Source organism: Labrus mixtus, chromosome 12 (genome assembly GCF_963584025.1).
Source record: "Labrus mixtus chromosome 12, fLabMix1.1, whole genome shotgun sequence".
NCBI classification, from domain to species: domain Eukaryota; kingdom Metazoa; phylum Chordata; class Actinopteri; order Labriformes; family Labridae; genus Labrus; species Labrus mixtus.
In genome coordinates, this window is record NC_083623.1 from 20,339,841 (window position 1) to 20,355,960 (window position 16,120).

At 40.9% G+C, this 16,120-nt stretch overlaps 2 protein-coding genes across 5 annotated transcripts in view; one reads left to right on the plus strand and one right to left on the minus strand.

Moving 5' to 3' along the window:
* bcl11bb (BCL11 transcription factor B b) overlaps positions 1 to 3,745 on the minus strand; it is a 30,068-nt gene extending 26,323 nt beyond the window's left edge. The window contains exons 1-2 of one of the 3 annotated variants that reach the window (XM_061052505.1): positions 3,232 to 3,745; positions 2,795 to 3,112 (exon numbers count right to left, since the gene is read on the minus strand). In XM_061052505.1, coding sequence (XP_060908488.1) covers positions 2,795 to 2,858 — 64 coding nt within the window. In that variant the 5' untranslated portion in view covers positions 2,859 to 3,112; positions 3,232 to 3,745. Of the gene's footprint in view, positions 1 to 2,794 lie in introns of all 3 variants that reach the window. The other 2 variants (XM_061052506.1, XM_061052504.1) reach the window with 2 other exon arrangements.
* A 4,057-nt stretch (positions 3,746 to 7,802) lies between these two features.
* Positions 7,803 to 15,418, plus strand: ccnk (cyclin K). 2 transcript variants are annotated; one of them, XM_061052507.1, is made up of 11 exons: positions 7,803 to 7,941; positions 9,972 to 10,207; positions 10,491 to 10,572; positions 10,663 to 10,794; positions 11,847 to 11,952; positions 12,044 to 12,101; positions 12,560 to 12,729; positions 12,831 to 13,039; positions 13,184 to 13,214; positions 13,438 to 13,515; positions 13,975 to 15,418. In XM_061052507.1, the coding sequence occupies exons 1-11, from the start codon at positions 7,933 to 7,935 to the stop codon at positions 14,520 to 14,522; spliced, it is 1,659 nt and encodes a 552-aa protein (XP_060908490.1). In that variant the 5' UTR covers positions 7,803 to 7,932; the 3' UTR covers positions 14,523 to 15,418. The 2 variants fall into 2 exon arrangements, with proteins under 2 accessions (XP_060908490.1, XP_060908491.1); XM_061052508.1 differs by having other exon boundaries at positions 13,438 to 13,509.
* Positions 15,419 to 16,120: the final 702 nt, after the last annotated feature.

Genomic DNA, 16,120 nt, shown 5'->3' on the forward strand with positions numbered 1-16,120 from the left:
GGGACAAACAAGAAAGTCCGCTTGGTGCCTTTTTCTTTCTGAATTTCTAAAATGTCCTCTGTACATTTGCAAAGCTCTCCTCTTATGTTGATTCAATCAAATTAGAGTTTGGTTTTCCCCCAGCACTCCTCAGATCCTCCAGCCTGAGGTGGGATCCTGGTCCTCCTCAGACCCACCCAGCTTATTAAGGAAACAGCCCTCAGCGACACACAGCCTCCTCACACTGAATGATGGGTATTAAAAGCCTTCCATCCATCTATCACAGCCCCTGATGCGGTATCGTTATTAAGATGTCCTGTACGGATGGCAAACAGAAAAGGTGCTTCATGCAAATACAAGTTCACACACAGGGAGAGAGAGAACAATGGGAGATAAAGAAAATATGCAATTGCTTCTTTTGTTGCTTTTCTGTTAAGAATCTGTTTTTTTGTATTTCATTTGACCTCCTTGAATGCATCACAAAGATAAAAACAAGAAAACACCTGCAGGTTTAGTCCTTCCTTAATTGTGCACTTGTGCCTCTCAGGTCATTGTGACTGCTCAAGGCCACAGTTCATCAAACAGAAGACAGTGTGTATCATGTGAGAGAACAGGTAGGACCAGATTCAGGCCCAGATGGCCCTGCTTTATGGCACCTTACTGTACTTGCTCTAATAGCCGTTTCATAACAGTATTGACCTCTGCAAGACCAAGTTCAACAGCACCAAACATTTGTCAGCTTTTGCAAATACGTCAATTCAAGGTGTCATTTAAAACTGGTCAGAAATGCTCATAAAGTTTTATATGACTAGTCCTTAGAAGCTTCAGATAGAAACAAATGTATGCATGAGACATCTGAAGCTTAAACAAGGAACTAAGAAATTAAATTGAATCTGTTAAACCTAATTATCAGTCTAATTATGCAAGGATCTACATTCAGCACCACAGGTTGAAGAATTTGCTGACTGCACAGCAGGTGCTGGGAGGGTCTGTGTAAGTACTATGAAAAAAAAAAGATGTAAAAAAAACAAAAAAAAAAAAACAGTGACCCATGACTGGAAGGGGGAGAGGCAAATATTTAACATTTAGTCCAAATTTCTACCAATGCCGTGAAGACAAATGAAAATATGCTTGAGGTTGCAATTATTAAACGTTAAAAATGAGCACACATGCCCGAGGTCAAACTGTAGTTATGTTGGATTTTTTTGTGTGTGCACGGTTGAAAAATGAATTGTGAGGGATGAAGTCGGTCTCCACTTCAATGAAGTGACAGTGCCAGCAGAGGATAAACTGTCAGATCAATATTCAAACTGGATCGATCTTTGTCATGTGCCTAAAGTCTGCTGAGGATGCAACTCTGGAAAATTAGAAAAACTAAAACTCTTCTTGAAGCAAACATTTAGATTTCAGATTGCTCTTTACGTCTGGAATTACCGTAATTATTTGAACTCAACAGAAGAAAAGCCAGGGCCATGAAGCAGAGACAAAGTGAATGGGATAAATGATAAGTCTAAATGCCAAACGTGTCGGGTGGGACGGAATGCGCCGGAGCCCTTTCAACACAAACCAGATTGGCCAAAGATTACATCATGAACTTCTGCAATGAATTACCCAGATTAGGCCCCTATGAAATTGGATTTAGGCAAAGCAGGGAGCGCTGGGAGATGAAGGTTAGATTGATATAATTGATTTGAAATTGGATTATTTTTAATCATATGCCCACGAAAAAACAGATTCCTGTCTCAGATTTAATCTGCGCAATTTCATCACAATTTTTGGTCGCAGCTCTGGAAATCTGAAAATAAGTTACGAGCATTTGTGTTAAAATATTGTATGAATAAAGTTTAGGTTGATGGTGGTTTGTGTGTGGTGTGTGTTTGTTTTTCTTTTCCTGCAATTGAACTCGGTTGTTTTTTTTCGCACAATTTCATTTTTGTCATGTGTTGTCATGTGTCTAAATGTTACCACGAAGTTCAGATAGGCCTTTATGTGCCAGGGAAATTTTATTTTAAACTCTGTGTGTGTTTGTCTTAGTGTGTGTGATTGTGTGTGTGTGTGTGTGTGTGTGTGTGTGTGTGTGTGTGTGTGTGTGTGTGTGTGTGTGTGTATGAGTGTGTTTATGTGCGTGTGATTGACAGACTGAGATCAAAAGCGAAATATTATTTAAATCAAAATAAACGTTAAATTAAGTGTGCAGAAAATAAGAAAACACTGTAAATATACATCAGTAAAATGCTTAACAAAGAACACGTAAAGTATAAACACAATACCACATGTTGCAATATGTTGGAAAATTGTGTTATGATAAAATGTTGGATTCTGCACTCACGCGCAACACGCTCGTGCGTGCACATGCAAACACTCACACACACAAAAAAAGTCCTTAAAATAGTTGTAAAAGATCATCTGTTAAAGTTAAGTCAAGTAAACTTGCAAATTTGCATTTAAAATTCTAACTAAATTGTAGCCTAATGATGTGTATTTGTAAAAGTGTTTAACATGAATTAATAACCCACTGAGTTACTCAAATTAATTCAAATAGGAATCTTCTTAAAAATGGTATAGTACCGTTCTTAATTTCGTGTGCACGTGTGTTGTCACTTGGCAAATTTATTGTTACATATCAAAGTTATTGTCGGTAATCGGCTTCCTTGTCCGGCAAATTTTAAAGATTAAAAACACGAGTACGATTTGAATCATTCTTGAACTAATAAATTATATCCCCCGGAAAATAAGAATGAATAGTAATGATAAACTATAACTTGTTAAATTGATCAACGGAATCGATTAAAAAGTGTTGCAGGCAGAGACTCACCTTGTATTGTCTCCCTGTGCGTCAGTGATAAGTGCTGCGGGTTCACCTGCTTGCGGCGGGACATTGCCCCGGCATTTACTCTGGCATCGCCCGGTGAACGGCACTTGGAGTCGGCTTGGACCGTGGTGTCGGTTCCCTTTTGAATCACAAGAGACCAACTTTCCTTTTTTCCTAATTCCTCAGCTGTTCACAGTCTTCAGCTGCAACTTTGACGTGCGCGTGGGAAGGTGAGTGAGGAGCCGGACAGGCGCGCAATAAGGATGGAAGAGCAGTCTCTCCACAGTGTCCTGCAGGCAGCGTCTGCTTAGGAATCAACACCTGGATTGAGGAAGCCAAAGTTGAGTTTTAGGGTGCAGTAGTGGCCGATGTGCTGATAAATGCTCAGGTATTTTTTGTTTGCAATGACCTTTTGCGGATAAAAATCCTAGACTGCCCACCTCTGCAGCGACCGCGGTGGCTCCCCCGGTGATTCTGGCTCTTATTTGACTCCTCTCCCTTCCTTTATTCTAATGATATGATTATATCATCAGGGGTCAAACTGCTGCTGTATATTCTAGGATTCCCTACAGTCCTTCCATTTCAGCAGTGGTGCGCTAAAATGACCCTTTGGCACTGACTCCTCCTGTGCGTTTTGGCATCGGTGCGCGGAACGGCAACTCTTGGCTCTAGTGGCAGTAGCCTCGCTGATTGAGAGAGCGAGAACGAGAGAGAGAGAGAGAAAGGGGGTGAGAGAGAGGGAGCAGGCGGGCAGACAAGACACCTCCTCCTCCTTCTCTTCCAACAAGCAGAGGTCCAATGTTTCCTAGTTTCCTCCAATGTCGAGGCTACTTCTTGTTGACTCACACGATGAAAGAGGCTCTGTTAGGGAGGACCCCGCGTTTATGTGTGTCTCTGTGTGTGTGTGTGTGTGTGTGTGTGTGTGTGTGTGTGTGTGTGTGTGTGTGTGTGTGTGTGTGCATGTGTGTGTATGCTCTGCTGCCAGTGTTTTGTGTGAGCGTGGGTGTGTGTGGTTGGGGTTGCCTCCGTAAGTCGGATTGGATTCAAGTTCAAGTGCGTCCGTGACGTTTGCGCGTCAGACACAACAAGCACGGGGAAGAAGCCAGCGGTCAGCACGCGGACACTGGAGGCTCCCCGGAGCTCTGCGCGAGGCTCCTCCACACACTGAAGTGTCGATAACTTATCAGCAGTTGCTTACATGTGTCACATTCTCGTGCAGCCAAATTCCTTTTCTTACACTCACTTTTAACCACTTTGCTGGTCTGTACAGCACCTAAAAAAACATTGTTTCCTTTGGTATCTTGTTTTTCCATTCCACGCCCCCCCCCCATTTTTATTTTTAAATCATATTGTTGAAACTTTTTTCCCCCTCTTAGAATACCAGAAATAACACGTTTTAAATACCTTTAACGTCAGGACCACCCACACCTATCAGATTGTAGAGAACGTATCTGTCAATCAGGGTTAAAGGTCAGCTATAATTTGGACAGAACCTATAATGTTATTGTGACATTCTGGACTTTTAAATGACCAGATAACACTCCTGATTGGTTTATTACACACACCTTTTTACTCACATTAAATCAGATGGTTAAAACAGCATGCTGCATCTTTGTTGTTGGATCATTTAAACATGTTGTGAGGCAACAGTACCCTCTGTTGGCACAGTCAGGAGACATAACAAACTGTTCAGAGGATGATACCTTATACACACACACACACACACACACACACACACACACACACACAGGCAGACTTACACTGTTTTACTCTTATTTTTAGAATGAAGCCTCCTTAATTTGCCATTTATACAATTCAGAGTCTAAGAGAGTCCTTGAAGAGCGGATCAGGTTCACTCAGAGGCAATTAATGGCACTAATGGGCAATCATTCGACACATAATTCACTGTATTCATTTGTGTGTGCACAGTTAAGTGCTTTGTACAAGCCATAGCTCAGATAAGAACACGACTAAGTTCCTTTTTTCACCTTAGCATACAATTCAAACCTGCGCTGTGCCATAATTTGAGTGAAATACATTGTTGAATAAAAATACACAGCCTAATACGGCCATTTAAAGTCCACACTGTTTCCTGGCGGATCAGCAGAGAAGTGTGCAGCTATATGCATTTTATAGTCGGCCATTAATAAAACATGTTGGGCAATTTTAAGAGCATTAGAAGTTTGATTGCTTCGGGGCAGGCCTAGGGGACTTTCAGGACAGTAATTATTTATATAAATGAAATGTCATCTCAGCTCTGGCTCAAGTAGACATAACCTCAGCAGACTCCACATGGAAACACTACACACAACAGCTATCTTGTACACACACATGGCCAGCATGTTGTCAAGCATATTGCTTTGACTGGAGAGCATAAATTCGCTATGTGATATTAAATGAAATGTCTTCTTTTTTTTCTGCAAAAGGGGGCCAAGAGAGCAACAGCAAGTCGCGGACACGTCGGATGGTGAAGGAAAACATTATCCTGAGTTCAAACACACACACACACACACACACACACACACACACACACACACACACACACACACACACACACACATTGCGCTCCCTGCTGCCTGCAAGCAGCTCCTTGATCCTCACCCATGGGTTTCTCAATAATACATCAATGTCTCCATTATAGCTTGTATCTGCAGGCTGCGGGCAAAGGCAGTTTAAGCTGGGTTGCACAAGGCCAGTATACCACAAACACCGTGCTTGTGGACACAGGAAAGGTTTTAAGTCCAAAGTGTTGCCTCTAAGGAGACAAGCATGCGTGGTAAAGTGCCAGCGTCGCTCTGGAGATCCCCTGAACGCACCGCAGGGCAATGCCCACACAAGAGACGAGGACATGCTGAGATGAAAGTTTTGTCCATGTTGTAACTTTCCTCCCAAAAAATGACCCAGGAGTTTAGTAGCTTCTGAACTCTTATAATTTATGTGAAGTCATGAGACGATGATGCACATCAGCAGACAAAAGCACAAGGAACTTAACAGGCTTTGATTCTGGGTCACAACCTTTGTCACATCCTTTTATCTTCTATTCTTTATGTCCCTCCCATCTCTGAAGAATAGAACAATTGTATCTTAAAATAGACCAATATTCTGCATATAAATGAAATAAAATAAGAGTATGTTTTTTGTGCACTGGAGGTTAAGTGTAAAAGTCCGCCAAGACTGGCGTTTTGATGTGTTTAACCACAAAAGAACTGACACAAACAATGAGAGGTCCACTCCAGGACAGCTCATGGTAATATGAATATTGCTCTGGGATTTGCTTATAGTCGGTGCTTCATTATGCAATGTTTAATATTAATAAAGAAAGTACAAGTATATATTATTCATAAGCTGATTTACTGTAGTGTGTGTGTATGACTGTGTGCGTGTGTGTGTGTGTGTGTGTGTGTGTGTGTGGACTTGAGTGACAGATTGAGATGCTCCCTTGCTACGGGCAATACAACGAGACAAGGCTCTTACTTTTCTACAGGACACATCCTGACAATTTCTCCAGCAGTTAAGAGGATTTGTCCGAGCACGGGTGAATATATAATGCATGCAGATTCCAAATTTTAATTTGGACGCGGTAAATGATTCAATGCTGGCTTTTGTCAGGAGTGATGCTGGCAGGGGAACTAAGAGGGCACACCATGTTACTCAGATGTAGGCTGCTCTTATACGCTGTAACATATAATGCAGACAAAGGTGATGAGGATGAGGTGTTCAAATTTATTTAGATGACTCAGTGAGAAAAGAAATTGTTTAGCTTTATCTAGTGATCATTTCCTTTTTTAAATATCAGATTCAGCTGCTCAGCATTGTAACCTTGTTGTGTAACTCCAGCAGGTTTTCTTTTTTTTTTTTTTATAGCCTGCATCTTACTGTTATTATTATTATTATTGTTTTTTTAATGGAGACAAATGAAAATACATGTAGCTCTTATATTAAACAAGAGGCCTGGTTTGTTAATTAAAGAACAAACAAACAGATTTTATGACTGATTCCATTTCTTGTATTAATATCTTCACCCATTAACAAACACATCACATAACATCGGTTCTCAAATCATTTTTCACCAGATGAAATAAAACATCTCCCAATCCAGTTATCTTTGGGGCGTTTTGCCTTTTGTGTTTGCTTACTACTGAATGCAGTGATTCACTTTTAGAGTTAACAGTTGATATCATAGGCGTGATGTCGGCGCTCTTAATTCTTCACGTTTGAAGTGTGGGAGGGATGAAAAACATTCTGCAAGGTGGAAAGTTGATACCCTACCAAGTGAACGAGTGCTGTGTTCCCTCTGCTTGGTGTGTAGTGATCTAACAATCAGAGATAATCCAGCTATCTGCCTTTTGTGTTTGTTTGCCTGCTGCCTCTGGTATTTTAAATAATTATTTTTGTTTAAAAAAATTTGCACCCCTCACAAATTACCATCCAAAATTGTATTAAGGGGATGGCAATAATTATCTTTTTCTATTTATGAAGGGGGAATAAATATATATGCACTGGCCTCAGTGCTGCAACCATTTGGGTAAAATACAGGCCTGCAGTCTGTGTGCAGAACAGCAGTCTTTTTAAACAGAAACAGGTAGGCTTCAAAACCCATTATAAAGTGCATCATTCATCATGTGAATAAAAATATATTTTTTAGATTGCTTTCATCTGATCTGCACTTTAAAGCAATTATCAGAAAAGAATAACGTTTTCAGGAGAGATCATATTTCTAGTGAGTCATCTGGTCAACAACATTGGATGTAAAAATGTGTACAGTAACCCTGTGAGTCCATGTGTTATTCTTTGTCTCCCTCTAGTGGATATAATCTGAAATAACATGTTACAGCAAAAATTTAAGAAAATATGTCAGTGGCTGTTTTTGTGACATTTTACTGTAGCATGAGAATAACTTTTAAGCTTGGAACAAATTAATCAAAGCGAGAAAAGTTATAACTAACATGAAACCACAGCACACGTGCGTCAAAGGCTAGCGTAATGACGTCTGCGTCAACAGTCTCTGTGACGTACTCCAAAATGGCGGTGCCCTTGTTACAATGGAGATTGTTGGTTATCACTTTTTAGCCAACTCATGGTGAATATCTGCGGATTAAGACCGTGACTGTCCGTGTTGGTGTATTTATTGTATCGGCTTCATGTTAAAGGTAAGAGTTGTGTTTCATTACAGACAGACGGATAGATGATAGGTGTGAGTTTGGACTACGTCAGACCTCGAGTCGAGCTAACCAAAGCTGCTAACAGAGGGTCACCTGTCTGCTCGGTAACTCTGACCACCTGGGCTGAAACATAGAAACACATTCAGTCAGAGTGGTTACATCTATCTTACCTCAGGGTTATACAACACAATAATATCCTCGCGTTTGCGGTTATTTGGCAACGTTAGCTTCATGGCGGCAACTTTAAGAGCTTATTAACACTCGCTTGACTTCATATTATTAAATATGTTTCTTCATGTCCCTCAAACCTTCCTCGTTTTTTATACATCCATACTTGTGTTTTAACCATGCCCCATATTTAATGTCCATAATGTCATGTAGTGAGAGCACGCTTTAGCAGGGGCTGTACTTTATGTAAGTGACAGGGTGGGCTGTGTCTGTACGTTCAATCAATCAAACTTTATTTATATAACACATGTCATCTAGTCTCAAGACACATGACGTAATCTTTGTTATAGTGTTTTACAAAGACCCAGTATTAATCCATCATTAGCACAGCAAGGTGTTATAAAGTTACAGCTGCAAAAGAACAACTTTTCATTCATTTATTTTTTTTTATTTCGAACATGTTTTAAAAATAAAATTAAAATAAACATTACAAACAAAGCAAACAGCAATCAAAGCATACTTTCTGTAGTGACTCGATTATTTTTCCTTAACCAGTCCATGTTCAAAAAGGGTGTAGGATGAAGTTAAATAACTTATCCAGTCCTACCCTTTTATCTTTTTAGCTTAATAAATGAATCCCAGACTAAGCTTTAAAAAATAATAATACAGATAATGAAGTAACAAAAGCAACAGATATAATGTATTACACACATTAATTGGTAGACGGTACAGACCTTACAACTGATAGTGATTCAAATTTTCCCATTGACTGTTCAATTTTATATTTGTTAAATGTGTTATTCTTGAAAATGTGTTTAAACTGTGTTAATGTTTTACATGTTTTCATTTCATCACTGCAGCTGTTCCATAAATGAACACCCTTCATTGTAATACAATGTAGTTTCATGTTGGTCCTTACTGCTGGTTTTTTTTTTAACATAAATATTCTTCTGAGATTTTGTGTTTACTGTCCCTCTGCTGACAAAACCTTTGGATACTGTTCGGTATCTGATCATTTTTAACTTTGTACATGATTTGAATGGTTTTAAAGTCGACCAAGTCCTTAAGTTTCAGTTTCAACTTCCTTTAAGAGTCAGAAAACCAGATTCATGATGAACATCTGCTGAAACTGTAGTGGGAGGGGATAGAGGGCGAATGAGCAACGATGAATAAAATAGATTTAGCAACGATGCCAGTAATAATGGTAAAGGTATGTGTGGTATTAGCAGAAAAAGCTAAGTATGATAATATACTGATCAGTCTGATATCAACATTAGCCCCTGTCATAATCATGAAACGGGGAGGACTGATTATGATCGTCATAGAAACGATCTGCTCTCAGATTCTCTTTAACATTGATAGTAATGATAATATATGTAAGGCTGATATTAATGTTCTGCGTAAAACAAGTACACCCTCTTCTGTTATTTTGTGTCCTCGTCAGAAACCTGACATGGGGAAAATATTGTTGGGCAAACTGTGACCCATCTCTCAACCATGGTTTGACATTATGGTAGTTGCTGAGGTTGATTGTGTCTGTATAGATCTGAAATTCTACGTTAAGATATTACGTGTGGCTCAAGTTTTCTGAGTTGTCACCAGTTGCCCTTTATTTGAACTCTCCCCTTTGAGTCTCAGACTTAAGCAAGAGAACTGAATTTGACATCACATCACCTCAAGCTTTTATTTGAAACGACCAAATGTGAACTACAGAGTCAGACTATCTGACAGTTGGCTGAATAAACCACTGCATCAGGTAACCACTGCATCAGGCTATGATGCTGCTATTATATTTAACAGTAATTGAGAATAACTTTAATTTGAGTTGTTGTTGCTTTGTATCTAAACAGCCCAGCACAGCAGGTCCATCCTCTGTCGCCTCTCCTCAGCCAATGAAGGACTCCAAGGAGAATTACTCAATGACCAACCAAGGGATGCTGGACCACATCAAGCCGTGCTGGTACTGGGACAAGAAGGATTTGGCCCACACGCCCTCTCAGTCAGAGGGCCTGGATCCTGGCACAGAGGCTCGGTATCGGAGAGAAGGAGCGCGCTTCATTTTCGATGTGGGGACCAGACTTGGCCTGTATCCTTAATAGATTGATATATCTGAATACTGGGTTTAGCATCAGTAAACAAATCATTACATTTTCATTTTATCCTAATGAAAAATTTATAGAGAGAAGAACACCCCACTATAGTACCACTCTGTTTTATCCATGTACATGTGAATAAGACCAACAGTAGGTTACTGCATGTAATGGTCATAGATGATATAGTAATTTTATTTTCCATAGCTGCTGATATCTTCAGAATTAAGTTAGTAAATAAGTGTAAACAGTTATCAGGATTTCCTTGACTGTCATCAGACACTATGACACACTCGCAACTGGCATCATATATTTCCACCGTTTCTACATGTTCCACTCTTTCAAGCAGTTCCCCAGATATGTAAGTTCAGTGGACGGATATCCTCGCGTTTTCCTGTTCCTTGGAATGCATTAGTCGTGTGGGGCTGATGGTTGGATTTGTGTCTTACAGGTGACGGGTGCTTGCTGCCTGTTCCTGGCGGGGAAAGTGGAAGAAACCCCAAAGAAGTGTAAAGACATCATCAAAACCGCTCGCAGCTTATTAAATGACGTGCAGTTTGCCCAGTTTGGAGACGATCCGAAGGTGCGGTGTCTTTTATTTTTCCTCTGTGTTTAGACAGTTCCTCTGTGTGAAGTGGTGATTGTAAGGTAAATGATAAGAAAACCCAATATTTAATAAACCTGCTTTACAGAGCCCTGGGATCTCATGCAGAGATAGTTAGAAAAAAAACATGATGGAATATGTTTAGCAGTGTTAATTGTTGTTGAACTGCTTGAACAAACATCAGGCTTTCACTTCCTGACTGACAACTTTCACTTTTCATTTACTGAGTGCAAAGTAACCAAGCTCACACTATTGTGTAGACGTGTCTCCATCTAACTTTCAATGTGATGGAAGGATACAATTTGTTCAGAAAAAAGGACAAGTAGCACACGCTTATTTTCTCATCCAACTAAGAAAAAAATACTTTGATTAAGATCGACTTAATGTGTGTTTATTATCTTCTCTTTGGGTAGTTGGATCAAATTGGAAAGATGATATAATAGCAAGATATCAAAAAAATTAAATGTATATTTTTACATTCTGTTTGTTTTAAGACAATGTTTTATTAAATGATTACAGGATGCCGGCAGTTGTTAACTTTTAGAGTTTAGTGTTTGCATCATAGACGTGATGTCAGTGCTCTCACATCTTCACTTTTAAAGTGCGAGAGAGATGGAAAACACTCTGCGAGGTGGAAAGTTGTTGTCTTACCTAGTGTCCCCTCTGCCTCGCCTTGACAATGCTCAACAGTTGTTTTCCACAGGCTGTCAGGGTCATTCACAAACTGTGTCCCCCTCCACTGTCACACTAATCAGTATCAGAGGCACACAAGCTGCACTTGCACTTTAAATCACTTTAGACACTCATTGAATGGCTGTGGTGCCAACTGTATGCTGCATCGTGTTTTATTTCTTGTCTGCTCTTTTTGATTTCAATTCTTTTTTACTTTTCTTTCTGTCACACTGCTCGGGGCTGGGAGAAAACCATTTAGTCTTTTTAATGTGTGCAGATACATAAGGAAAAGGACAAATGAACAGAATCTTGTATCTCACCATCAGGGATAATCGAGCCATCTTTATCTATTCCTACAGGAAGAGGTCATGGTGCTGGAGAGAATTTTGCTGCAGACGATCAAATTTGACCTGCAGGTGGAGCACCCTTACATGTTCCTGCTGCGCTACGTCAAGCAGCTGAAAGGTGAGATGGGATAAGAGCCGCACACGGGGTTTAAATACTTCATAGTTTAAGGAATCTGGAAAGCTTATGGATCTTTTTCTTCCTGTTAAAGGTGAGAAGAATAAAGTGTGCAAGGTGCTGCAGATGGCATGGACCTTTGTCAATGACAGGTGAGCAATTCGTAATCAAACTCTTAGTATTAAAATATGACTTAACTGGCTTATTTTATATATTTTCATAGTTTCTTCTACTGTATTATTTAAGTTGTTGCTAGTTCTGCGTTATTTCCTTGTTAATTGTTTAGCACCAATACACCAAGTCAAATTCCTTGTATGTGTAAATGTACTTGGCAAAAAAACCTGATTCTGATTATCAATCTTGAAAGCATTTATTTATTTAGTATTTCTTTGCTTTCCTGACACTGAAGTCTGTACCTTTAGTTGCAGATCCATATATTCTGCATATTGCTCCCCACATTCCTGTTGGTCTCTAACCAGAAAATAACACAAACTTATTTGAACAATTCATTTCATGATAATATTGATGAAGGATAAAAATTAGAGAATAGATTCCTTATATTTTAAATAATTGAGAAAAGGCTGTGTGTATATTTCCTGTGTCCCTGCAGCCTGTGCACCATGCTGTCTCTGCAGTGGGAGCCAGAGATTATCGCTGTAGCTGTCATGTACCTGGCTGGCCGTCTTTGTAAATTTGACATCCAGGAGTGGACGGCCAAACAATCGTCTCGCCGCTGGTGGGAGCAGTTTGTCCAGGACGTCCCAGTGGAGCTGCTTGAAGGTATTCATCATAAAGCTGTATCACTTCTTCCTGTCTCTCTCCCGCCCCCCTCATCTTGTTTCCTGACTTGTCTCAATGTCAAACATGTCCTTGTCTTCCAGACATTTGCCACCAGATCCTGGACCTGTACTCCCAGGGGAACAAGCCCATCCCTCAGCAGATCCAGGAGAAGGAGCGGGCCTCTGTTCCTCCTCTCCCCGCTCCCCCGGTCCCACTGGGACAGCCGCCAGCCGCCAACCCTCCTCCCCCACCACCAAAGAAGACTTCCCCTCAGGGAGGCAGCCCTGCACGCCAGCTCAAACGCTCACATGTGAGTAATATTCTATTTGGCACAAAACAATGGCCAGTGGAAAAAATGTTCCAATCCGTTTCAATTCCCCGATTAGTTTATTAAAAATATTCACCAGATGATTTGTTCATTTGTTTAACTAGAGTTCTCTTTTTCCTTTCTCAGACATCCCCTAAAGATGAACCAAAGGCTCCAGGTAAGATCTTGCCATTAAAAATCTATTCCTGAGAGTAAAGTCTGCTAATGAATGGGACATTAAGACAACATTTAGACAACGTCTTTGAATGTATTACATTTATTTTTGTAGGTGATAAGTATTTTAAGTTTTAGGATTTTAAATTCAAGTCTTTATTTATCAAAGTCCCTGAATGCATCCACTGTTTTTAAAACTCTTATTGTCTTTTATGTTATATTTACAGAACAAGTTGGATCAAAGATTCCCAGACTGGAGAGCCCCATGCCCCCCCTGCCCACATCACAGCCTCCACCAGGTAAAAGTGACCGCCACCTTCCTTCCTCCTCTAGTCTATAATCAATACAGTTTGAGTTATTTAGTGTTACGGTTAGAGCATTGTACTTTGTTTGTGTGTGCCACCAAAATGCCCATTAAAACTCTGCCAGCCCCCCCCCCCCCCCCCCAGCCTGGGACTCCAGCTTAGAAAGCAATATTAAGTCTTTAGTCTTCTTACATAACTAGCAACTCGTCTGGACACAATGTTTCCTAACACACACACACACTCCTAACCTCTCCCAGACCAATCTGATTAGAGCCTGAGCCTGATAATGAGACCTCCTGTGTGGCTGAAGCCTGGCAGTCCTGCTCTGACTGTGCGCTCACAGTCTGAGAATGGAGAGGTTATTCCAGATCAGAGTCGTCTGAGGGGGTCTCAGGTTTTTACGAGAGATGATCGAAATTTGTAACCTTTTTGTTTTCTCTTTTTCCTGTCGCTCACCAGATCGCAAACCTGCAGCTCCAGCCCCTCCCACAGAGGCCGAACCAGGAAGTGAAACAGCTCCTCCACCCCCGCACGCCCCACCTCCTCATCAGCCCCCTCCACTCCCCCATCGCCCTCCTCCTCCTCCGCCCTCCAACTACATCATGTCCACCACCAGCTCCTACATGTCTGGAGAAGGCTTCCAGAGCCTGCAGTCCATGATGAAGACAGAGGGTCCCTCCTACGCCCCCATGCCTCCTAACTATGCTCCCCCTATACCACCATACCACCCCCACGTCTACCCACCGCCTGCAGCACCACCTCCGGGCCCTCCACCGCCTCCATCCTCGTATCCACCGCCCAACTTGCCACCCACGTATCCCCCACCAGGCTACAACAACTATCCTCCACCACCTCCGCGCATGCCGCCGGGCCATGTGCCTCCTCCAGGTATCGGTCTCCCACCTACCGGGTACCCTCCTCCACCTCCTGGGCCTCCAGGACAGCCACAGGTGCCGCTGCCCCCTCCACCTGGCATGCCCCTGAACCGTGGCGGTTGGATGAGATGAGAATGTGACAACGGAGTATGAACTGAGTCTCTGCAGCTGTAAAGAAAGAACAAGCAGGAACTGAACAGAAGGAGAGCCTGATCAGCTCCAGGCTGACTTATGTTGTCGAGGTTCTTCATGAAGGCTTCACAACAAATCGTTCTGAAAGTCAAAGTGAGGTCTGGACGGGTCTCACCAGGTCAGGTTCTCATAACCTCCAGTGTGGTGTTATCAGTAGAACCTGACCCGTTGAGAAAACGTAACAGTTTTGAATGGATAGTTCAAACATGTACAGGATGGTACTATTGTGCCCAGTTCCAGGAACTTGTAACAAAGACTGTCGGCTGTTTGTTATTCTGGAAATGTACCCGGAAATGTTTGAACCCTGAACTTTTTATTTGTGTTGTTTAGTCACACACACTCTTTCACTCAGTGTAAGGGGATGCCATGTACAATTTTACTTAACCTTTAGGAGTTCAAAGATGGAGTCTTTCTATATTCAGTTGGCCTGATTGTGTTTGTTTTTCTCTTTGATTGATTTTCATAAACACTCGTTCATATAAGTGTCTCTCTCCCTGCTATCCTTTTCTCCACATTCCTACTGTTTTGCTGAGAAATCAAAGTGCAGTAACACGAGACGATCGGACATGTAGTCGTCTTGTTATAAAAAGGAAATAATTTTTTTTTGTGAATCTGTACATGAACTTTAGAACAACAAGCCTGTTATCAACCATGTCTAACACTGGACAGTCTTACGTATATTTGTACATATCTGATCTTTCCAGTTAGAGTCCTTTGAGAGTTTTATTATCCATATGTGCCTTAGCCAGGCTTCTCTTTTCTGTATCCTGCACGCAGCTTTGGTTTGTGTCTGAGTCGGACTTAGGACAATAAAGAACAGCTTTTCCTACTTTGAACCAAGCTTTGCTTCTTCAGTCTGTATGAGGTAAGGTATTTCTCATTAAATAATCATGATTCATTATGTGCAGCAGTGGTTCAGAACACTTTTCTTGTTTACCTAAACACTCCTGACACCTGAAGTAATCCCATTAATTGAAGATAACCTATTACAAATGTTTTCCATGACTTTAAGCATGCTTACTTTAGACTTTCTTAGTTAAAGCTAATCATTGAAACTTTTAATCACATACTTGCAGTATGAAATGCATCGGTCTAATAAAGTTCATCTTCATACTACAAGTCTTACTACACTACCTATAGTTAACAATTTCAAGTTTTAAATCATTTGATTTTTATTAACTATAGAACAATTATGATTATTTGCTCCGTTTTTTCTTCTCATTAGTTTACTATTTAGACTGCTTGTTGATGAAAAATAAATCAAGACTCCGTGGCACACTGAAAATAACTTCACTGTCTTTTATTGTGAGCGAACAACTCGTTTCGCCTGTTCGCTTTCCTCAGGTTCGCCCAGCACTGGACGCAGTGTTCGCTCACAATAAAATACAGTGAAGTAATTTTCAGTGTGCCACGGAGTCTTGATTTATTTTTCACGGTATGTTCCTGAAACCGTGCGCACCTGAGAACGTAGCCTATAGGCCAATTGGATTATGCTTATCCATTACGTTAACCTAACTTTCCAACTGTTTGTTAACTCA